Source organism: Cydia fagiglandana, chromosome 17 (assembly GCF_963556715.1).
Source record: "Cydia fagiglandana chromosome 17, ilCydFagi1.1, whole genome shotgun sequence".
NCBI classification, from domain to species: Eukaryota; Metazoa; Arthropoda; class Insecta; order Lepidoptera; family Tortricidae; genus Cydia; species Cydia fagiglandana.
The window spans coordinates 3,067,034-3,085,710 of record NC_085948.1 but is presented as its reverse complement, the minus strand read 5'-3'; the positions used below and the strand labels follow the sequence as shown (position 1 = coordinate 3,085,710).

At 38.0% G+C, this 18,677-nt stretch overlaps 1 protein-coding gene and 2 long non-coding RNA genes across 4 annotated transcripts in view; 2 read left to right on the top strand and 1 right to left on the bottom strand.

Moving 5' to 3' along the window:
• LOC134673004 (uncharacterized) overlaps positions 1–18,677 on the bottom strand; it is a 503,466-nt gene that overhangs the window by 336,952 nt on the left and 147,837 nt on the right. The gene's annotated exons all lie outside the window — the stretch shown is intronic.
• LOC134672975 (uncharacterized) overlaps positions 1–18,677 on the top strand; it is a 234,413-nt gene that overhangs the window by 190,053 nt on the left and 25,683 nt on the right. For both annotated transcript variants that reach the window (XM_063530934.1, XM_063530933.1), the window contains exon 3: positions 12,643–12,730. In XM_063530934.1, the coding sequence (XP_063387004.1) occupies positions 12,643–12,730 (88 nt within the window). The remainder of the gene's footprint in view (positions 1–12,642; positions 12,731–18,677) is intronic.
• Positions 1–18,677, top strand: part of LOC134673006 (uncharacterized) — a 92,728-nt gene that overhangs the window by 48,368 nt on the left and 25,683 nt on the right. The window lies entirely within an intron of this gene.

Genomic DNA, 18,677 nt, shown 5'->3' with positions numbered 1-18,677 from the left:
TAAAAAGTAACAGTGGACCGACGCCTTTGAAGTTTGTGTAAATGCCGATACCGCACAAGAACACAGTAGAGTGGTCATAGACTTTTACTCAACTGCCCAAAAATTACAAACATTTCAAATAAGACACGCTAGGGGCGTAAGTAGTACCGAGCTACTTACAAGGCGATGTATGCAGCTCGGGTGCGTAAATTTGTTTTTCGCGATTTCGGTGTTGGTCCCGTAGTAAAAGTTGCACAGTATAATCTCAACACCGCCCTGGCAACGGGAATGCAGTTATTTTTCAGCCATCCTGTATACAAAAGACTCAAGTTCCTGCCAACACTACATCACACGACGCCTGTATTCGCCTAGCAACGGGAATACAATGCTAGTATATTTCCCCACAGCATTAAATGAGCTACTCTTAGCCGGTCGGTGGCTTATATATGCTTTTATATCGCACGAGTAAAGAAACAAACCAGAGTGGCAAAACAAGTAGGTAAATAGGTGCCCAAAGATACGTCGATTTAAAACAACAGTCGTAAAAAAGAGGTATAAGTAAGAAAAGAAATAAAGGAATATTTTTCAGAGTATTTTTGGGCTACCCCGAGTCGCCAGGGCTCAGACCTCTCGTCAAGTCGTCATTGCAAGAGAGAATTGGAATAAATATACCCCAAGAAATGTTGATTGGAAACATCGGACCCATATCAGATTTTATATCCAGCTTTGCACGTCATTTTCAACAACCCCACGCTAGTCCAATACCAATTATTATTGGCAACCTGAATTGGCACATGCCAAATTACAGTATTTCCAAGATTTTGTTGTACACGTCTTTACAATATTTGTACCTACATTTTGATATTGTGAAATCACATCGAAATGCCAAATAATTAATTGCATCCTATGCTTGCGCATGCCACATTGAAATAATGAAGAACGCTATTACTCTTAATGTAGGTATACAGCCCAACTTAATGATAAGTTGTCACTCTGTTTCGTCTTTTTACTCCTTTTATATTATACTAAAAGAAACGCAGCTGGAATGGCGGTCCGTTGAAAAATACTGCTCAAGAGTTGATCCACTTTCCAGTTTAATCGGTGGGTGGATTCTTAATGGGGATTTCTTGTCGGTTATTAAAGCTTACCCATGGCGTACTTTCATATAAGTACTAGTACTTTCCAGTGGCTAGTCATATTTAACGAGTTATTCAGAATAACGTTCACTGTAAAAACTATTCGGTTCGGTATGATCTGAACCGAATATTCGGCCGAATAAGGAAACCGAACCTCAATAAGGCATAGTTTTCCCTCTTGAGTTGGAAGGTCAGATGACAATAAAAACTAGTGCCTACGCCAATTCAAGTTCCCCAGGCTCCCATGAGCCGTGGCGAAAAGTAAGAATTTAAGGATTTGGAAGTGAGAAGGACAACTTTTGTTTAAAATCTGTGTGAGAATTGACTACCTATATGTTTAAAATGTCTCCTCATTCTGTAGGTATAGTCTAGTCTACGACATCTAGGTAACAAGCGTAGGCAGACTGCAGATAATACGGCGGAGTCGCCAAACCAGATTATACGGATAAGTGCATGTCCACGGGAGTTGTTGACCCGCCCGCATAAACGGATATCGTTACTTACATAACAAATGGCTGTATCATATGCAAAGGGATATCTACCGACGGCCTGGCCTCTATTTCACCAACGTGACAGGTGCGACAATTCGACAAGTCTCATTGTTGCTGACGTCACAGGCATCCGTGGGCTACGGTTATCGCTTACCATCGGGCGGGCCGTATTCCTGTTTGTCACCATATTGTATTATTTAAAAAACCTTTATTATATCGGCAAAAAACAGGTATTTCTCTTGCGATGTTTATGATGATAATGATGACAATTGTCACAAGATTTCAAAGAACTTTCGGTAATTCTTGACAGCAAATGAGTTCTGTGTCGGAATTTCGTGACAATTGTCGTATTTCTTGAGTCAATTGTCATTAGCTTCGCAAAATAAGTACTTATTAACTGGCGATATAAGTGGAGTTTTTTTTAATTAACATGTTGGTGGCAAACAACCACACCGCCCATCTGATGGTAAGCGGTTACCGTAGCCTACGGAGGCCTGTGACGTCAGTAACAGTGATGTCGACAATTGTCGGACCTGTCACGTTGGTGAAATAGGGGCCTGATCTGAACCGAATATTCAGCCGAATATTCCTATTCCTCAAAGTCCATATTCGGTCCATCACTATAGTCAGTATCTATAGGTATTTAAATAAAAGTAAACAAACAATTGGTAAATTTTCGGGTAGTTATAACATTTATTGGTTAACCGACCAATTACAAAACCACCTGGATCAGTCACTGAACGACCTGACTTTAACCTACATTATTTGATCGTGTAATATTTTCATCTACACTAAACTGGCTTAAGGAACCATTTGAGGGTAGATTTTGTTTACCTTTATTTAAATACCTAAAGATATAGAGTACAGTTTTAAATGAATTCAAATTATATTTACCATTTATTTCATGCTAGTTATTCATAGTAAATATTCTCCCAGCAGAGTCTAGCTGTTACGCGGCTGCTGGCTTTGATTTCCAGAGTTTGCACAAACAACATTTCAATTGGTAATTACCGTTTTGAATAAATTTGTATTCATGGCGAATGAGAATTCATTATTAGTCGTAATTGTTTAGTTCGAATAATTAAATATAATATGTACATAAAATGGTTTAATAAATCAACACAATTTATTGAATAGGTACTAGCCTAATCTGTCGTTGGGTTCGGAACAAAGGCTTCAGCATGATGATCATGTGAAAGTAGGGACGCTAAGCACTCAGAATTTCTTACATAGACCCGCCTGTTCCTTTCCTATCTCTATCACACGCGCGTAATTATATTACTGTCCCGCTCATGTACCGGCGGTCAATGCCACTGTGCGAGCGGGAAACCAGTATAATTATGCGCGTGCGATAGAGATAAGAAATGGCGGGTCAATGAACTAAAATCATCGTGCGTTGCGTCCATACTTTAGTAATGCAATGCAGTCAGTCCGTTTAGATATTAATTGGTCGTCTCAGAGACAGGACCAATGGACAACATGTTCAGAAAACTTGCTAAACAGGAAAACAGGCATTACGTATTAAAACTTGCTTTGCATATGCTTCCCATAAAAGCTTGCAGTACATTGAACTCGTTGCACCCGTCTTGCTGGTGCTACTTTTTTTTAGCCTATTGTAGTGTCCCACTGCTGGGCAAAGGCCTCCCCCCCTGATTTCCACAACTCCCGCTGTAGTGCCTTCTTCGGCCAGCCACTGATGAAGGTGCTACTTTACTTTTTCCAATTCTAAATGAAAATATTCTTCTTCTTCAAGGATTTCCACAACGATTCATCGCATGTCGCCCAACTTGGTTTCTTCTATATTATTGTGTTCTGTTACCGCGATAGTCTTTCATGAAATGAAACCATGTGAACGGATTACATCGCGTAGAATGAATTTAAAATACAACCCTTTACACCGTTTAGTACCGATAGAATAGTTGTAATGTATAACTGGAAGTAAATATCTTTATTTCCGATTAAAAACTAATACTTTACAATATCATTAAAACATGTATAACTATAATTAATAATATAAGTATTGGAAAATGGAACTTGACTATCCACCATCCACGATCTGTCTTCAACGGGTACTGAGATACTTCGGTCACATAGCTCGCAGTGACCCTGACAACTTGGAGATACTTGTGGTGATGGGAAATATGGACGGCAGACGGCCCAGAGGACCAAGTCCAACGAGATGGTGTGACCAAATATCCGCCCAGATGGACATCTCACTAAGCAACGCTTTCCACAAAGCAACCGACATGGAGAAGTGGAGAGCTGCCATAGGAAAAATTTGCAAGCGGAGTCACAATCCTCAGCAGTGAGCGACCGACTTAGAAGAATATAAATATATTTCCGTAGTCTCCCATTCACTACGAACGCTATAAATTCTTCCTGAAGTTAACGGAGTATACAAGAATGATTGTTGTTTTAAAATCTGTCTATGACCCACTTACGTACAAGTAATCAGTTCAGCAACCTCAGTGCATTTACCCCCACTTTTACCTACTTGTCCCAGTGCATTGCACCAGCAATATGTAGCTACTAGTAGCTAGCTAGAACCCTTAAGGCAAACGATCGGAGAATCTCAGTAAAGTGGCTATTAAGGTTTTTGCGTGGTATGAATACTGATAGGATTTTTGCAATCTGGATTGGGAAGAAGGTAATTTGCGCTAGGTTTGCATATGTTTAAGCTAGTTGCAAACGGAAGGTAATATTTCTTACAATTTAAGGACAAATTGATAATTAAACATTAATAAATAAACACACAAGAACCGACCAAATAAAAATTCCTGAATAACAGCAACGCATCTCGATAGTAACAGCACCAGTCATGGGACATTTTAGAGGGAATTTGGAGTATTTATGATATTTCCCTAATACATGTAAATGGTCTACCGCTTAGCGTATTAAAAGATGAAAGTCCTATCCGTCTTTCGTGTTTCAGGCGTGTTGTATCAAAGATACTGCGATGAGTTTCCACATACTTAACAAATTAAAACTATGCTTTTTTTCTCCAGTCATGGACACCAAAGCTCCAGTAATGGGCCCCCAGTAATGGACACTGCTCTATCAGTATAAAATATTGAAATAGGTCATCAGATCTGGTCCATGTTATCATAATATTGCATTATCATTTGCATATTTAATTACGAATACAAAATTTGAACTCAATCAGAAAGTGGCTCAAACTCGGCTACCAAGATTTGACCCACACTAACTAATAGGGCAAGTTAAATGAAAGTTTGGAAAAACGATATTAATTCATCCGAAGTCCGAGCATACGTCCTGGTTGACATATTTCGTAACTACATTTTACTTCTGTATTGTTTAAACATGAAATGATGGCATGGCAAGCATCATTATGTAAATTGTCCCATTATAGGAGGTATGCAGTTTTACAGCTCCTATAATGGGATTGGGCCAAATACCACTATTTTTTTACATCTGTGGAGTCACAACATAGTATGTTGTATACCTTATCTCATGGTAAATGCAATTAACAAAACACATTCTAGTTTTCATCAAGTATTAATTAATTAAGATTTAATAAAAAAATATAATAAAAAAAAATAAAAATAATTTATTTCAGACTTTAGGTCCATTGGGGTTAGTATCATTATTACTAAACTTAAAATTAGGGTTAACATCATATAAAACTAAAGAATACATTAAAATTTAAAAATAAAACAAAACAAACAAAACAAAAACAAATAAAACAAACAAACAAAACAAAATAAATTAACTCACCTCTCTTAGCGAAGTTGTTGGGTTGACGCCAATTTCTTAAAAAACAACCAAATTTAATAAAAATTCAAACTGAAACAGCACTAGGACTCTTATTTATGATAATATACAGGCAGTGTTTATAAACTACTTTTAGACACTTATTTTAGAGGATTTGTGGTTTTTTGTCCCATTACTGGTTCCACGCCCATTATAGGGTACACTACTATAGGTACTTGCATTCGCTCGTATGTGATGTATCTTAAGTACACTTGCTCTGTAACTTGCTCCTATGATTTAGCTCTGTTTGCTAATGTGTGACGTCACTGTGAGGTAAACACGTAACATACAGTCGACCTCAAGTAAGGTGCAAAAGTGTAAGCATATCTTTGACGTCGAATGTACACACAGCCCATACAAATGTGCACTATAATTGTTTGCCATCGTATTTTGTAGATTCGTATTTGTCATGCTACTTCAGTCAACTTCAGTACTTACCCATTGTACTGAGACTGACTGAAATAGGAACACGTTCGTGCGTTTCCGTGAAAATACGATGGCGAATTGTAACACCCCACAGATCTACAATGTAATTAAAAATTGCCTGTCAAATATCAAAAGTACGACCAAAATTGGAATAATGTCAAATGTCATTGGAAGCATTGAATTCACAACACGACTACTAAGAAGTGGCAAACAACCCAAAACTAACCAAAATTAAACAAGTTTTAACATAACATTATATATATGTAGTAAAGTTAAACGAATTCCATACAGAAGTTTCATATACGTTATCTACTCCTTATTTCAACCCATCCAATTTAATCAGGGTCTCTACTTTCTCATAATTATTATAGACCTAGAGGTCTAATTATATCGGTGGTCTAACTTTAGAAAGGAATTATAACAAGCCAGAACTTTATAGAATTATCTAGGAATTTATGTATCGCATTACTAACTATTTGGATGGTTCATTAGAGCATTATTATCATTAGTTTAGTCTAAATAATGGATACAATACCTAAGTTACATGAGACATTGCGGCACGTAGCGGTAAGGTAATTATAACTTGATACAACTAAAATAATGTCTTTGAATAGAGGGGACTTTCAGTACTAAATATGTGTATCGTTAAACCTACCTAATCATCTTAACACAAACACCAGTTTATTGAAACTGGTTCCCTAGTGAAATTAGTTCAAATACGTTTGTACAAACTTTAGTTTCTCAAACTGCCTCGGTGAAAACTATAAATACTATCTTACATATTTTTAGATAAATGAATAATAACAACAAGTTATAGTTAGTTAAGTTAGTTTACCCTCTGGATTGGAAGGTCAGATGGCAGTCGCTTTCGTAAAAACTAGTGCCTACGTCAAATCATGGGATTAGTTGTCAAGCGGACCCCAGGCTCTCATGAGCCGTGACGAAATGCCGGGATCACGCGAGGAAGAAGGAAGGAAGGAATAATACAAGTTATAAATAAGCAAAAAGAGTTTTAACTAGCTTGTTTTACGGGTCTTATTTCACAGTCAAGAAATAGCCGTGACAACAAAGTTAAGGGAGTACCTATTTATTTTTATATGGCATGGCATCACTAAGCTGTCTCCAAGTTCCTTTACTTTGAAATAAAATACGTACCTACCTACACTATTCATTTTGATAATAAAAGTAAACTGCGCTTGAATAAAAATCACTATAATTTCAGCGACCTGTCATCGTGCAAACCCGTCTGAATTTCAGTGTCCCAGCGGGCTGAAATTCAGCGCGACTGGTAATGTAATGAGTTGACTGGTAAATTATACACCTCGTTTAATAGTGAGTTAAACGTGGATGGTTATCTTGTCCCATTGTCCTGTATAATATAAAATACTGTGAAGAGCCATGTAAGCGGGTAATAATTTAAATAGCTTGTGTATATCAAATATCATTTGATATGGGGCAGGTTCGCCCGTACCATAGTGGGAACCTGTCCAAAAACACTAAACAGACACCGTAATCCACTACCAACACAGCTCTTAAGGGGCCCACTGATTAACAGTCCGCCGGATGGTATCTGCCTGTCAGTTGTTCGGAACTGTCAACTTTTTGTTCCAACTGACAGGCCGATTCTGTCCGGCGGACTGTTAATCAGTGGGCTCTTTACTGAAACAAAGAGCAAACGGCCAGCCGTATTTCTAGCGAGGACCGATTGACTCAAATCCTTTAGTCTAAGTAATATACAATATATATATATACTAGCTGTTGCCCGCGACTTCGTCCGCGTGGAATCTTATCCTCAACATTTTACATCTTTAGTACTATAATTTTCATATCCAAGCAATGTTGAAATTAAGTACTTTTCTTTTTTAGCAAGTTGTATGAAGTTTTAAGTCAAGTGGATTTTGATGTTGGTTGCTGAAATTACTTTTTTTGTAACCTTATAAAAGGTACCTATGCCCTAATACAAAGATTCAAGTTCGGCACTCACAAAATATCTTATCTCCATACAAACTTTCAACCCCTTTCTCACCACCTTGGGGGATGATTTTCAAAAATGCTAGAATTAGTTTTCATGTTTTTTAATTTACTTAATACCTTTTTTTTGCAAAAAGTTCAAGTTCCTAGCTTAAAATTAAATTTACACCCCAAGACGAACTTTCATCCCTTTTTTAACCCCCTTAGGGCTTGAATTTCATAAAACGTTGCAATTACTTTTTTTGTAATCGGCTAATATGTCTTTCTAAGAAGTTTCAAAGCATTTGTAATGGATTCAAACTTTGAACCCCATTTTAACCCTGCTAGGGGATGAATTTTACAAATCGCTGAAGTCACTTTTATTGTCATCTAATAATATCCCCAAATACAAAGATTCAAATCCCGCGCTCGAAAAAATGTATGATGTCCATACAAACATTCAACCCCATTTTCACCACCATAGGCGATGAATTTTCAAAAACGCTGATATTAGTTTTCTTGCATTTTAATTTAAAACGTTTTTACAAAGTTTCAAGTTCCTTGCTTAAAATAAAATTTGCACCCGCAGACGAACTTTCATCCCCTTTTTAGCGCCCTTAGGAGTTGAAATTCCAAAAACGTTGCAATTACTTTTTTTTGTAATCGGCTATTATGCCTTTCTAAGAAGTTTCAAAACCAGTTGTAATGGATTCAAACTTTCAACCCCTTTTTAACCATGTTAGGGGATGAAATTTACAAAACGCTGAAATTACTTTTCGTGTCTTCTAATAATATCCCTAAATACAAAGATTCAAGTCCCACACTCGAAAAAATGTTTGATATCCATACAAACTTTCAACCCCTTTTTCACCACTTTAGGGGATGAATTTTCAAAAACGCTGAAATTAATTTTCTTGTATTTTAATAATATATCTTTTAACGAAGTTTCAAATTCCTAGCTCAAAAGAAAACTTTAACCCCATACAAACTTTCATCCCCTTTTTAACCCTGTTAGGGGATGAATTTTACAAAACGCTGAAATTACTTTTATTGTCTTCTAATAATATCCCCAAATACAAAGATTCAAGTCCCGCGCTCGAAAAATTTTTTGATGTCCATACAAACTTTCAACCCCTTTTTCACCACTTTGGGGGATGAATTTTCTAAAACGCTAAAATTAGTTTTCTTGTTTTTGAATTCGATACGTTTTTACAAAGTTTCAAGTTCCTAACTTTAAATAAAATTTGCACCCGAAGACGAACTTTCATCCCCTTTTTAACCCCCTTAGGGGTTGAATCTCCAAAAACGTTGCAATCACTTTTTTTTCTTATCGGCTATTATGCCTTTCTAAGAAGTTTCAAAGCATTTGTAATGGATTAAAATTTTCAACCCCTTTTTAACCCTGTTAGGGGATGAATTTTACAAAACGCTGAAATTACTTTTCCTGTCTTCTAATAATATCCCTAAATACAAAGATTTAAATCCACCACTCGGATAATTTTTTGATATCCATACAAAATTTCAACCCCTTTTTCACCACCTTAGGGGATGAATTTTCAAAAACGCTGAAATTAGTTTTCTTGTAATTTAATAATATATATTTTTACGAAGTTTCAAATTCCTAGCTTAAAAGAAAACTTTAACCCCATACTAACTTTCATCCCCTTTTTAACCCCTTTAGGGGTTGAATTTCTCAAAATCGCTTTTTATCTCTCGTACACTTAATAAATGCAATCTGGTGTGCAAATTTCAACTTTCTGGCTTTTGTAGTTTCGGCTCTGCGTTGATGAATCAGTCAGTCAGGACACTTGCATTTATATACATATATAGATATATATATATATATATATATATATATATATAATTTGATATTTACTAGTTGCCTTTCGGTGAAACGTCGGTAAATAAAGGTAATAAGGTAAGTTAGGTAAGGTAAGTAAGTATAACGGGTTAGCACGGGTTAACAGGGTAGCACGTTATCTTTTCGCGGATTAGCAAAGTAATATTTTGGTTTTGATTAAAGGTAATAAAATAAATTCGCGACAGACCCGTCTACAAAATGTGAGTTAATATACCTACATGAATAAATGCCCTTACCAGGATGTGAACCCAGAAACAGCGGCCAGACAGGTCAGCGAAGTGAAAGTTAGATGCACGCCAATCACCAAGACCGTCAAAACCGTAATAAACCAGTTCAAAACCGTAACGAATTGTAATATCTGAATCTAGTTCCTACACTAATGAGATGATACTCGCGGTGAATTTACACCCGGTGTGATAATTTGTGGTGGAGCTACTTCATTCTAGGTATAATCGCCTTAGCTCTCTCAGCATTACCTGAATCTAGATTTAGCGGGAGTTATAATAGGGAAGGTACCGGAATATTCGTATCATTGTATTAGTCGTAGAGGAGATATTTTAATACCTAGTACCTCGTTTATGTAACTGCTACATAATGAGAAATATAATTTTCAGTGGCGGCGCGTCCATAAAAGCCGATTCCCACCGGCTTGCCTGTTTTTGGATGTTTGAGCAAAGTTATAAATGAAATATGTAAGTCAAATTAGCCCCGGCTTGCCTATGAATATGTTTGACGCGCCGCCACTGATAATTTTGATGCCTAATTATTGTATATACAGTACACTGCCCATGACATACACTGCTTTTATCTTCACACATATTGTAAGTTCTCAAGTGTTTATGAAACAACCGCCATTACAGAATTTGATCACACTGAGAATAGGTGAAATCAAATTGCTGCATTACTTTAGGATTTTTAAAGGATCCGCTTACATAAGCTTCTATAACTGCTTAACATCGAGCAACTGTATGCTTGTTTGCCACCGACGCTATACATATAACAACATAGGTGAAAAGTTTATATATCCACCCCCAGCGGGCCTTAATTCGGCGCCATAATGAGGTGTTAGCGGATAATTAAAACCTTATGTGACAATTAGCGGTCCCGGCAAGCAGTGTGGTTTGTGCTGGCATAGATGATGTGGCAAACTGTAGCCCTATACATTACATGTAACGTTTTAAAGAATCTGGGTATATGTATAGGTTTCAATAACATTTTAACATCAAGACTGTACGCTTGTTTTTAACTGACGTGCTGTATAAATATATATTAAGTTGGCCTCCACCCCCAGCGGGCCTTAATTCGGCGCCATAATGTGGTGTTAGCGGATAATTTAAACCTTATGCACAACAATTAGCGGTCCCAGCAAGCAGTGCGGTTTGTGCTGACATAGGTAATAGTGTGGCAAACTGTAGCCCTATACATTACATGTAACGTTTTAAAGAATCTTGGTATATGTATAGGTTGGTTTCAATAACCGCTTAGCATCAAGACTGTACGCTTGTTTTTCATTAACGTGGTGTATAACAATTAACTTGGCCTCCATTCCCAGCGGGCCTTCATTCGGCGCCATAATGAGGTGTTCGTGGATAATTTAAACGTTGTGTGACAATTAGCGGTCCCGGCAAGCAGTGCGGTTTGTGCTGACATAGATAATAGTGTGGCAAACTGTAGCCCTATACATTACATGTAACGTTTTAAAGAATCTTGGTATATGTATAGGTTTCAATAACCGCTTAGCATCAAGACTGTACGCTTGTTTTTCATTGACGTGATGTATAACAATTAACTTGGCCTCCATCCCCAGCGGGCCTTAATTCGGGCAAGCAGTGCGGTTTGTGCTGACATAGATAATAGTGTGGCAAACTATAAGCAGCAACATTGCGGCAGCGGGAAATGGGAATTGTCACTGTCAATTTCCTTGAGAGTAATGAAAAAAAAACCTGGACTGGCGCACGAAGGGTTCCGTAATATTACACCAAAAACCGGGCAAGTGCGAGTCAGACTCGCGCACGAAGGGTTCCGTACCATAATGCAAAAAAAAAAAGCAAAAAAAAAACGGTCACCCATCCAAGTACTGACCACTCCCGACATTGCTTAACTTTGGTCAAAAATCACGTTTGTTGTATGGGAGCCCCATTTAAATCTTTATTTTATTGTTTTTAGTATTTTTTGTTGTTATAGCGGCAACAGAAATACATCATCTGTGAAAATTTCAACTGTCTAGCTATCACGGTTCGTGAGATACAGCCTGGTGACAGACGGACGGACGGACAGACGGACGGACGGACGGACGGACGGACAGCGAAGTCTTAGTAATAGGGTCCCGTTTTACCCTTTGGGTACGGAACCCTAAAAACGGCAAAAAAATCACGTTTGCTCTATGGGAGCCACACTTAACTATTTATAAATTATATTCTGTTTGAAGTATTTGTTGTTATAGGGGCAACAGAAATATATCATCTGTGAAAATTTCAGTAGCTATCACGGTTCATGGGATACAGCCTGGTGACAGGCAGACGGACGGACAAACGAACAGTGGAGTCTTAGTAATAGGGTCCCGTTTTTACCCTTTGGGTACGGAACCCTAAAAAGTTTATTTCATTACTCCCACACCATTATTACTACGTAATTGAATCACAATGGGCCCGATTCGGATTATGAAATAGACATATATTAGACATCTTTTAGACATCACCAAGATACGATAACGATATTTTTAAGATCTAACCTGTCAAGTTTGACATTTGCGCGATTCTGGAGATACTCTTGAACGATTTCCACAGGATATGACTTAGAGATCTAATTCACATCTAATAGATATCTTACTCTTTCTAACGTAAAAGTGACATCGGTTGCCCGAATTGCACTGCAAAAGAGAACTAGTTGATATGATATCTAAACTATAACGTATCTAGAATGGATCTAGTACGTGTCATCTCTTGTGAATATCTTGAAGTTCGAATACGGCTTAATGTCTGTTGTATCTCCTGTCTCGTAACCTAATCACACATTCTGTTTGTTTCAGGCGTACAGTCCGACGGGCTTCGAGAAATACGGCTACACGTGTACAGTCGCCGATTTCAGAGTCAACTTCTCCGTTTGGGACACGTCGGGTGAGTGACCGATCAATCAATCATTTATTTATTTCTTTGAATGTGGTACATTAGTAAAGATGTTATAACACAATTTTGTTCAGCACATCATCTCTGAGGAGCTTCTGATCGTTACCTTTGTGTTTTGTGCTCCCTTACAGAATATATCAGTTCGAGCGAGATTTTTAAGTATGTTTACTTAGTTGCTAGTGAATAAGGTCGCGTTAAACTCATGGTAATGGTACTTTTATAGCTGCAATTATGTATATTAGCGGTAAAAATTTCGAAGTTCCCTATAGAGTAATGGTAACATTCCATTTCTGACCGCAGCTGCACGACTGGTACTGAACGCGTCGCTGTTATTGTCAATTTCCATAGTAAAATGAACAGTATTGCAGCTGTCGTTGGAAATGGACTGTCACCTTAAATCATCGGATTTAGGCAATTTTGACATACGGATGTCAACTACAGTTGCACATACATTGCGACATTTCGCAACAGTAATGTAGGGATCAAAGTCAAATGGCGTTCTAAAAGTGTTAATCATTTATGTCGAAAGATGGCAGTAAAATGTACTGACTACATAATTTACTTTGACAATATTCATCTAGTCTAAATTCTTTTTGATCTATAGCAATTTCCTCGATAAAATGTGTGACGGATTTAATATCATAATCGCGGGAAATGCGGCGGCGAACGTCACTCATTTTATCAAGCAAATTGACAGATATAGCGTCAAAGTCAACAACAGAGCTATGAATACAGGCAAAGTGTCAAAAATATGTATACAGTACTTTATTGCCTGTACATTACCATCTGAACGTCACCCATGGTGTCGTTAATTGGAAACAGTATTCTAGTTTGTTGCAGTCCAGCAGTAGACACGAATGTGCCGAGAAGAGTTCAAACTTATCTGGTCACATCGCATCCGGATTAAAATCAAAGTATTTGTAAATAGCCTGGACACAATCGAACCTACATCCAACGACGGAATTAAATTCTTAGCCGTTACCGAGGCCGTAAACTTCAAATGAGATCCCTTCTGCTGTTTACTTGTAATAATTGATGAGTAGGGTCCAGACTTTACAGGGTCTTAGTGCCGGTTTTGAAGCACGTCCGATATTTTAGGTTTATGAGGGTAATGATCAGTTAACTGACAATGGTAGGGCAGTAAATACAAGTACCTAATGTTAATAGGTACATGGCTGCGGGATAAGTGTAACTAGCCTTCATAACGGGCCCTGTTTTCTTATTAATTATTAGTATTTATTACGAGTTCATACGTTTACTACTTGCGTTTAGTGGCAAATATATGAACTCCCAATAAATACTAATAAATCTGTAAACAGGGGCCAAATTCGACATGTACAACTGTCAGATTTCGCATCCACGTCAAATCAACAGTTGATTTTATTGCATACTGAGTGTTGATTCCATCAACGGTGGATATTATCATTTGGTACAACCAAAACTCAACTCTAAATTAAGGGTGGTTCGGTTTGGTTTGCTTGTCACCCTAACTGTGGATTGTTAATGTCAAATTTTGACATTGTACGTATTCGAGAACTTATGATTTTTCCCACATCAACGGGAGATCAACACGATACGTCAAACGTCGCTTGTCGAATAGGGGTCCAGATCCCAATGTGAGGGCAGTTCCACCGCAGTCACACTAATCAACAGAATGAACAGGACATAAAGTCTGTGCGGAAAAGGTAGAGTCGTTAGAATATATTTGACCCAATACATACTACGACTCTTCTCTTTCCACATAGACTATACCTATTTTATTTTTACGATCCGCCTGCTTCCAAAGCCAATTATTATTGTAAATTTTTCCTGTATATATGTATATTTGTGTTTGGTTAATAATCGTTTCTGTGATTAGGGTTACCATCATAGGAATGTTCCAATATCCGTGCTACTGTATAAAACCCTTGTAAGTTAATACCTATATAGTCCCAAATGTCTCAGGAATACTCAATAAACCCACGCAAGTATGTCCTTAAAATGTCATCACAGATTTTCCCTTAAGTTTGACGCTATTAATTGTCCAATCAGGATGCAAATCGCACCATTTGTCACGCCTACAGGGTTGTGTGCTTTGGCGAGATAACGCACACCCTGGATATGTCTGTACCTACCTGAAGTGTACTTTGTTTGTATTGGCAAAGAGAATTTGAAATAGAGGAATATTGTGAAAGTAAATTAAGTATGTAGTCAGTAGTACTCTCGAGTAGATGGCGATATTTTTTAAATTTAACAAATTTCAAGGAAAAAATAATGATCAAAGTCAAATGGCTTTCTAAACGTTTTAATCATTTGTGTCGAAAGATGGCAGTAAATGTAGGTACTGACTACATAAATTCTCTTTGATATTAGCAAAGAGAATAGATAGTCTAGAGGGCTATTGCCATAGTAAATTTTGTAGCCACGGTACATTTACTGCCATCTATCGACACACGATTAAAACTTAAAATAAAATTGAAAATGTATAAATTAACCAAAATATGTTTACGGATAAATGATTTTAAATTTTTATTGTTCCATACTGACCCATGTTCTTTTACTGATATGTGTTCAAATTATTAAATATCAAACGGTGTTGTCAACGCCATCTAGCCGAGAATCGGCCAAAGATAATGGCGCCATCTATTCGACAATGACTTTTTCTTGATTTCCGAGGCACGTTTTTTTCTTAAACTTTATTTATCTTACACGGAGTTACATAATATCTCTGGTATTAGTCAATACCTGAGCGCTGGTGGCCTAGCGGTAAGAGCGTACGCCTTTCAGTCCGGAGATCGCGGGTTCAAATCCCGGCTCGTACCAATGAGTTTTTTCGGAATTTATGTACGAAATACTCGTATCATTCGATATTACTTGTCGCTTTTCGCGAGGAAACCGGACTAGAAAATTGTCTTTGGCACATATGTACATTGCTAATTTTGGACCATACTTGGTTGGAAGATTTTGAACTGTAGTTGGGTGAGGTTTATAGAAAATATAAAGTTTGGAGAATCTCTGCGTTGTGAACTATTCTTTGCAGAAACAGAAAGAACAATATGTCGGATCAGATTTTATTAACTATTATTTATGACGAATACAATGTGTGAAACATTTACGAGCACGTGACGGCTTTACGGGTACAGTCGCGCTCGTAAATATGTACAGTCGTAAACGAACTGGCGGTATTGTTTATTGTTTATTGTGTGATCGCGTTGGGAAGCAGTTTTGAAAATTGCGGTGAAGTGTACCGGCTGTTTGAAAAATAAAAGATTAGCCTTATTGTGAAATTTACTCACTCACGCTAGACCGGCTCGGGCCCGGGCCGAGGCGTCCGAAATGTAATTTTCTATGACGGCTGATCGGTGATCACGTGGTGCTTTCCGTAGTAAACGAAGCGCCGGAAGCTCCGGCCCGGCCCCGGTCAGGTCTAGCGTGATTCATGCTTATTACAAACTTTATATAGGATACAAGGTCCCGTAATAAATCACTACACCTTATAAAACGAAGTCCCCCGACGCGCCTTTCTGTGTGTATGTATGTTCGCGATAAACTCTAAAACTACTGAACGGATTTTCATGCGGTTTTCACCTATCAACAGAGTGATTCTTAAAGAAGGTTTAGGTGTATAATTTGTTAAGGTTTCGTGTAACCCGTGCGAAGCCGGGGCGGGTCGCTAGTATCAAATAATACTGTATATAAAAGAGCAAAGAGAGTGTATGAATCGACGATTTAAACTAGAGATGCCCCGAATAGTGAATTTGGCCGAATATTCGGCCCCACTCTAGGCCGAATACCGAATATTCGGCGACCGAATATTCGGCATGACGTGCGAACATTTTGAGTCACAATTATTATGACAACTGTTCACCAACAAAGCACAACGTTTGCTAAGATATATTATTATGATGAACAGAATTAATGAATGTTGTTAGAGTCAATCAAATCAGACCCATGATAAAAATAAAATATTTTGGAATCAACAAATGCTCAAAAACGAGCCTTCGTGTTTAACTACTTCCCAAGAATACATTTTATAAATATGAAATATACTTAATAGTTTTTGGTGGTTATTTTTTGTGTAATTTTTTCTTTTTAGGTAGGTACGTGCAACAGATATTCGGTATTCGGCAAAATAGTAGGCAACATTCGGCCGAATACCGAATATTCGGCAAAGTGGCCGAATAGGCCGAATACCGAATAGTTGCCGAATATTCGTGGCATCTCTAATTTAAACAGACAAATTTAGGACATATTTTCTTTCCTTAGTCATAATACTGAACTGAAGTATAATAAAAACCATAGTAGTATAAGCGAGCATAACGTACCTAAGCGCATTTCCCGATATCGGATCGGAACTGACAAATTCCACACATTACACTCCTGAAAGTCCTGAAAGAAAACGCCAGCGATGAAATTTGAAAAACCTTCAGTTTAGCAGTCTTGCAGCGTTTCATATGCTTCATAAACCGTCTAGACGTTTATTTTATTCAGTTCCTTGGGGAATAACACTGCATTCTAACGTATATACGTAATATAAATGTTCACAGGAATATAGACCTTAGTGCAGACCAGGTACTCACACACTAACGACTCTATTCGGGAAATGAATTAGTGATTAACTAGATACGATATAGTAAAGAAATGTGACGTTCCACGGCAAAAGGTACCTTATGGCGGCTGGCGCCGCGATTCGAGAAATGAATTAGAGATTCACTAGATATCAAATAGTAAAGATATGTGACGTTTCGCGGCAAAAGGTACCTTATGGTGGCTGGCACTTACGTCGCATAGCGCCGCAATAAGCGGCGTTAATAACAGCGTAAGCGCCAACAGCGTATATCGTATCTAGTTAATCTCTAAGTCATTTCCCGAATCGCGCCGTCACTCAATATTATTAAAACTTGATTGGAAATTGAAACTGACATTAAACATGTCCCACAAGAGACATCGATAAGTCGATAACTACATTTCGAGGTCGGACAGCGAAGTTTTCGAGTTGCAATGACCCGATTCAATTTTCCCGCATTGCTATCGTCCGCAATTGCTTTGATTTTGTTACGATTCCAATATGAAATATTATTATTATGTTTGTTTGCGGCTACAATGTGTTACGTATAAATAAAGGGGCCCACTGTTTAACAGTCCGCCGGACGGAATCGGCCTGTGAGTTAGAAAAAATTGACAGTTCCGAACAACTGACAGGCAGATACCATCCGGCGGACTGTTAATCAGTGGGCCCCTTAAAGTTTTAGGTTGTTTGGATTCGAGTGACGCACTTAATCTACCGTACTTACCTTACCCTACCCTACTAGGTAAATTATGACTCACGCTAGACCGGGCCGGGCCCGGGCCGAGGCGTCCGACATGTCATTTTCTATGACGGATGATCGGTGATCACGTGGTGTTTTCCATAGAAAACGAAGCGCTGAAATACGAACCTATTTACGCTAGACCGGGCCGTGCCTGGGCCGTGGCGTCCGACATGTCATTTTCTATGACGGATGGAAGCGCTGAAATACGAATCTATTTAAGTAGAATAATACCTATGTATAACTATACAGGCAGGTACTTTTGCCTCGTACCATACAATAAAGGTAGGTATTTGAATATTGGAAGTCCCAGAATGTCAAAAAGAGTAGGTACTGATAGGTCAAGATTTCATGGCCGTCAGCAATACTATTAGTATAGCACCTTTGCTGATAAACTCCTGTGCAGGGTAGTACATGTTATTTGCAGCTGACTGTACCTACGAATACTCAAATTTACTCGGCCCGACCGACGTCACAGAGGCATAGAGCGTGTCACACATCAGGGATATTGGTGGCTGAATCACTATTTTCATGTGTTCACGGGTCGGACATTGAGTGTACCTACACAGTTGAGGACAAAGAAATGGGTACACGAATACAATTTCGTGTTTAATAACTTTGAGTGAAGATATCAGAGTCAAAAACTTACC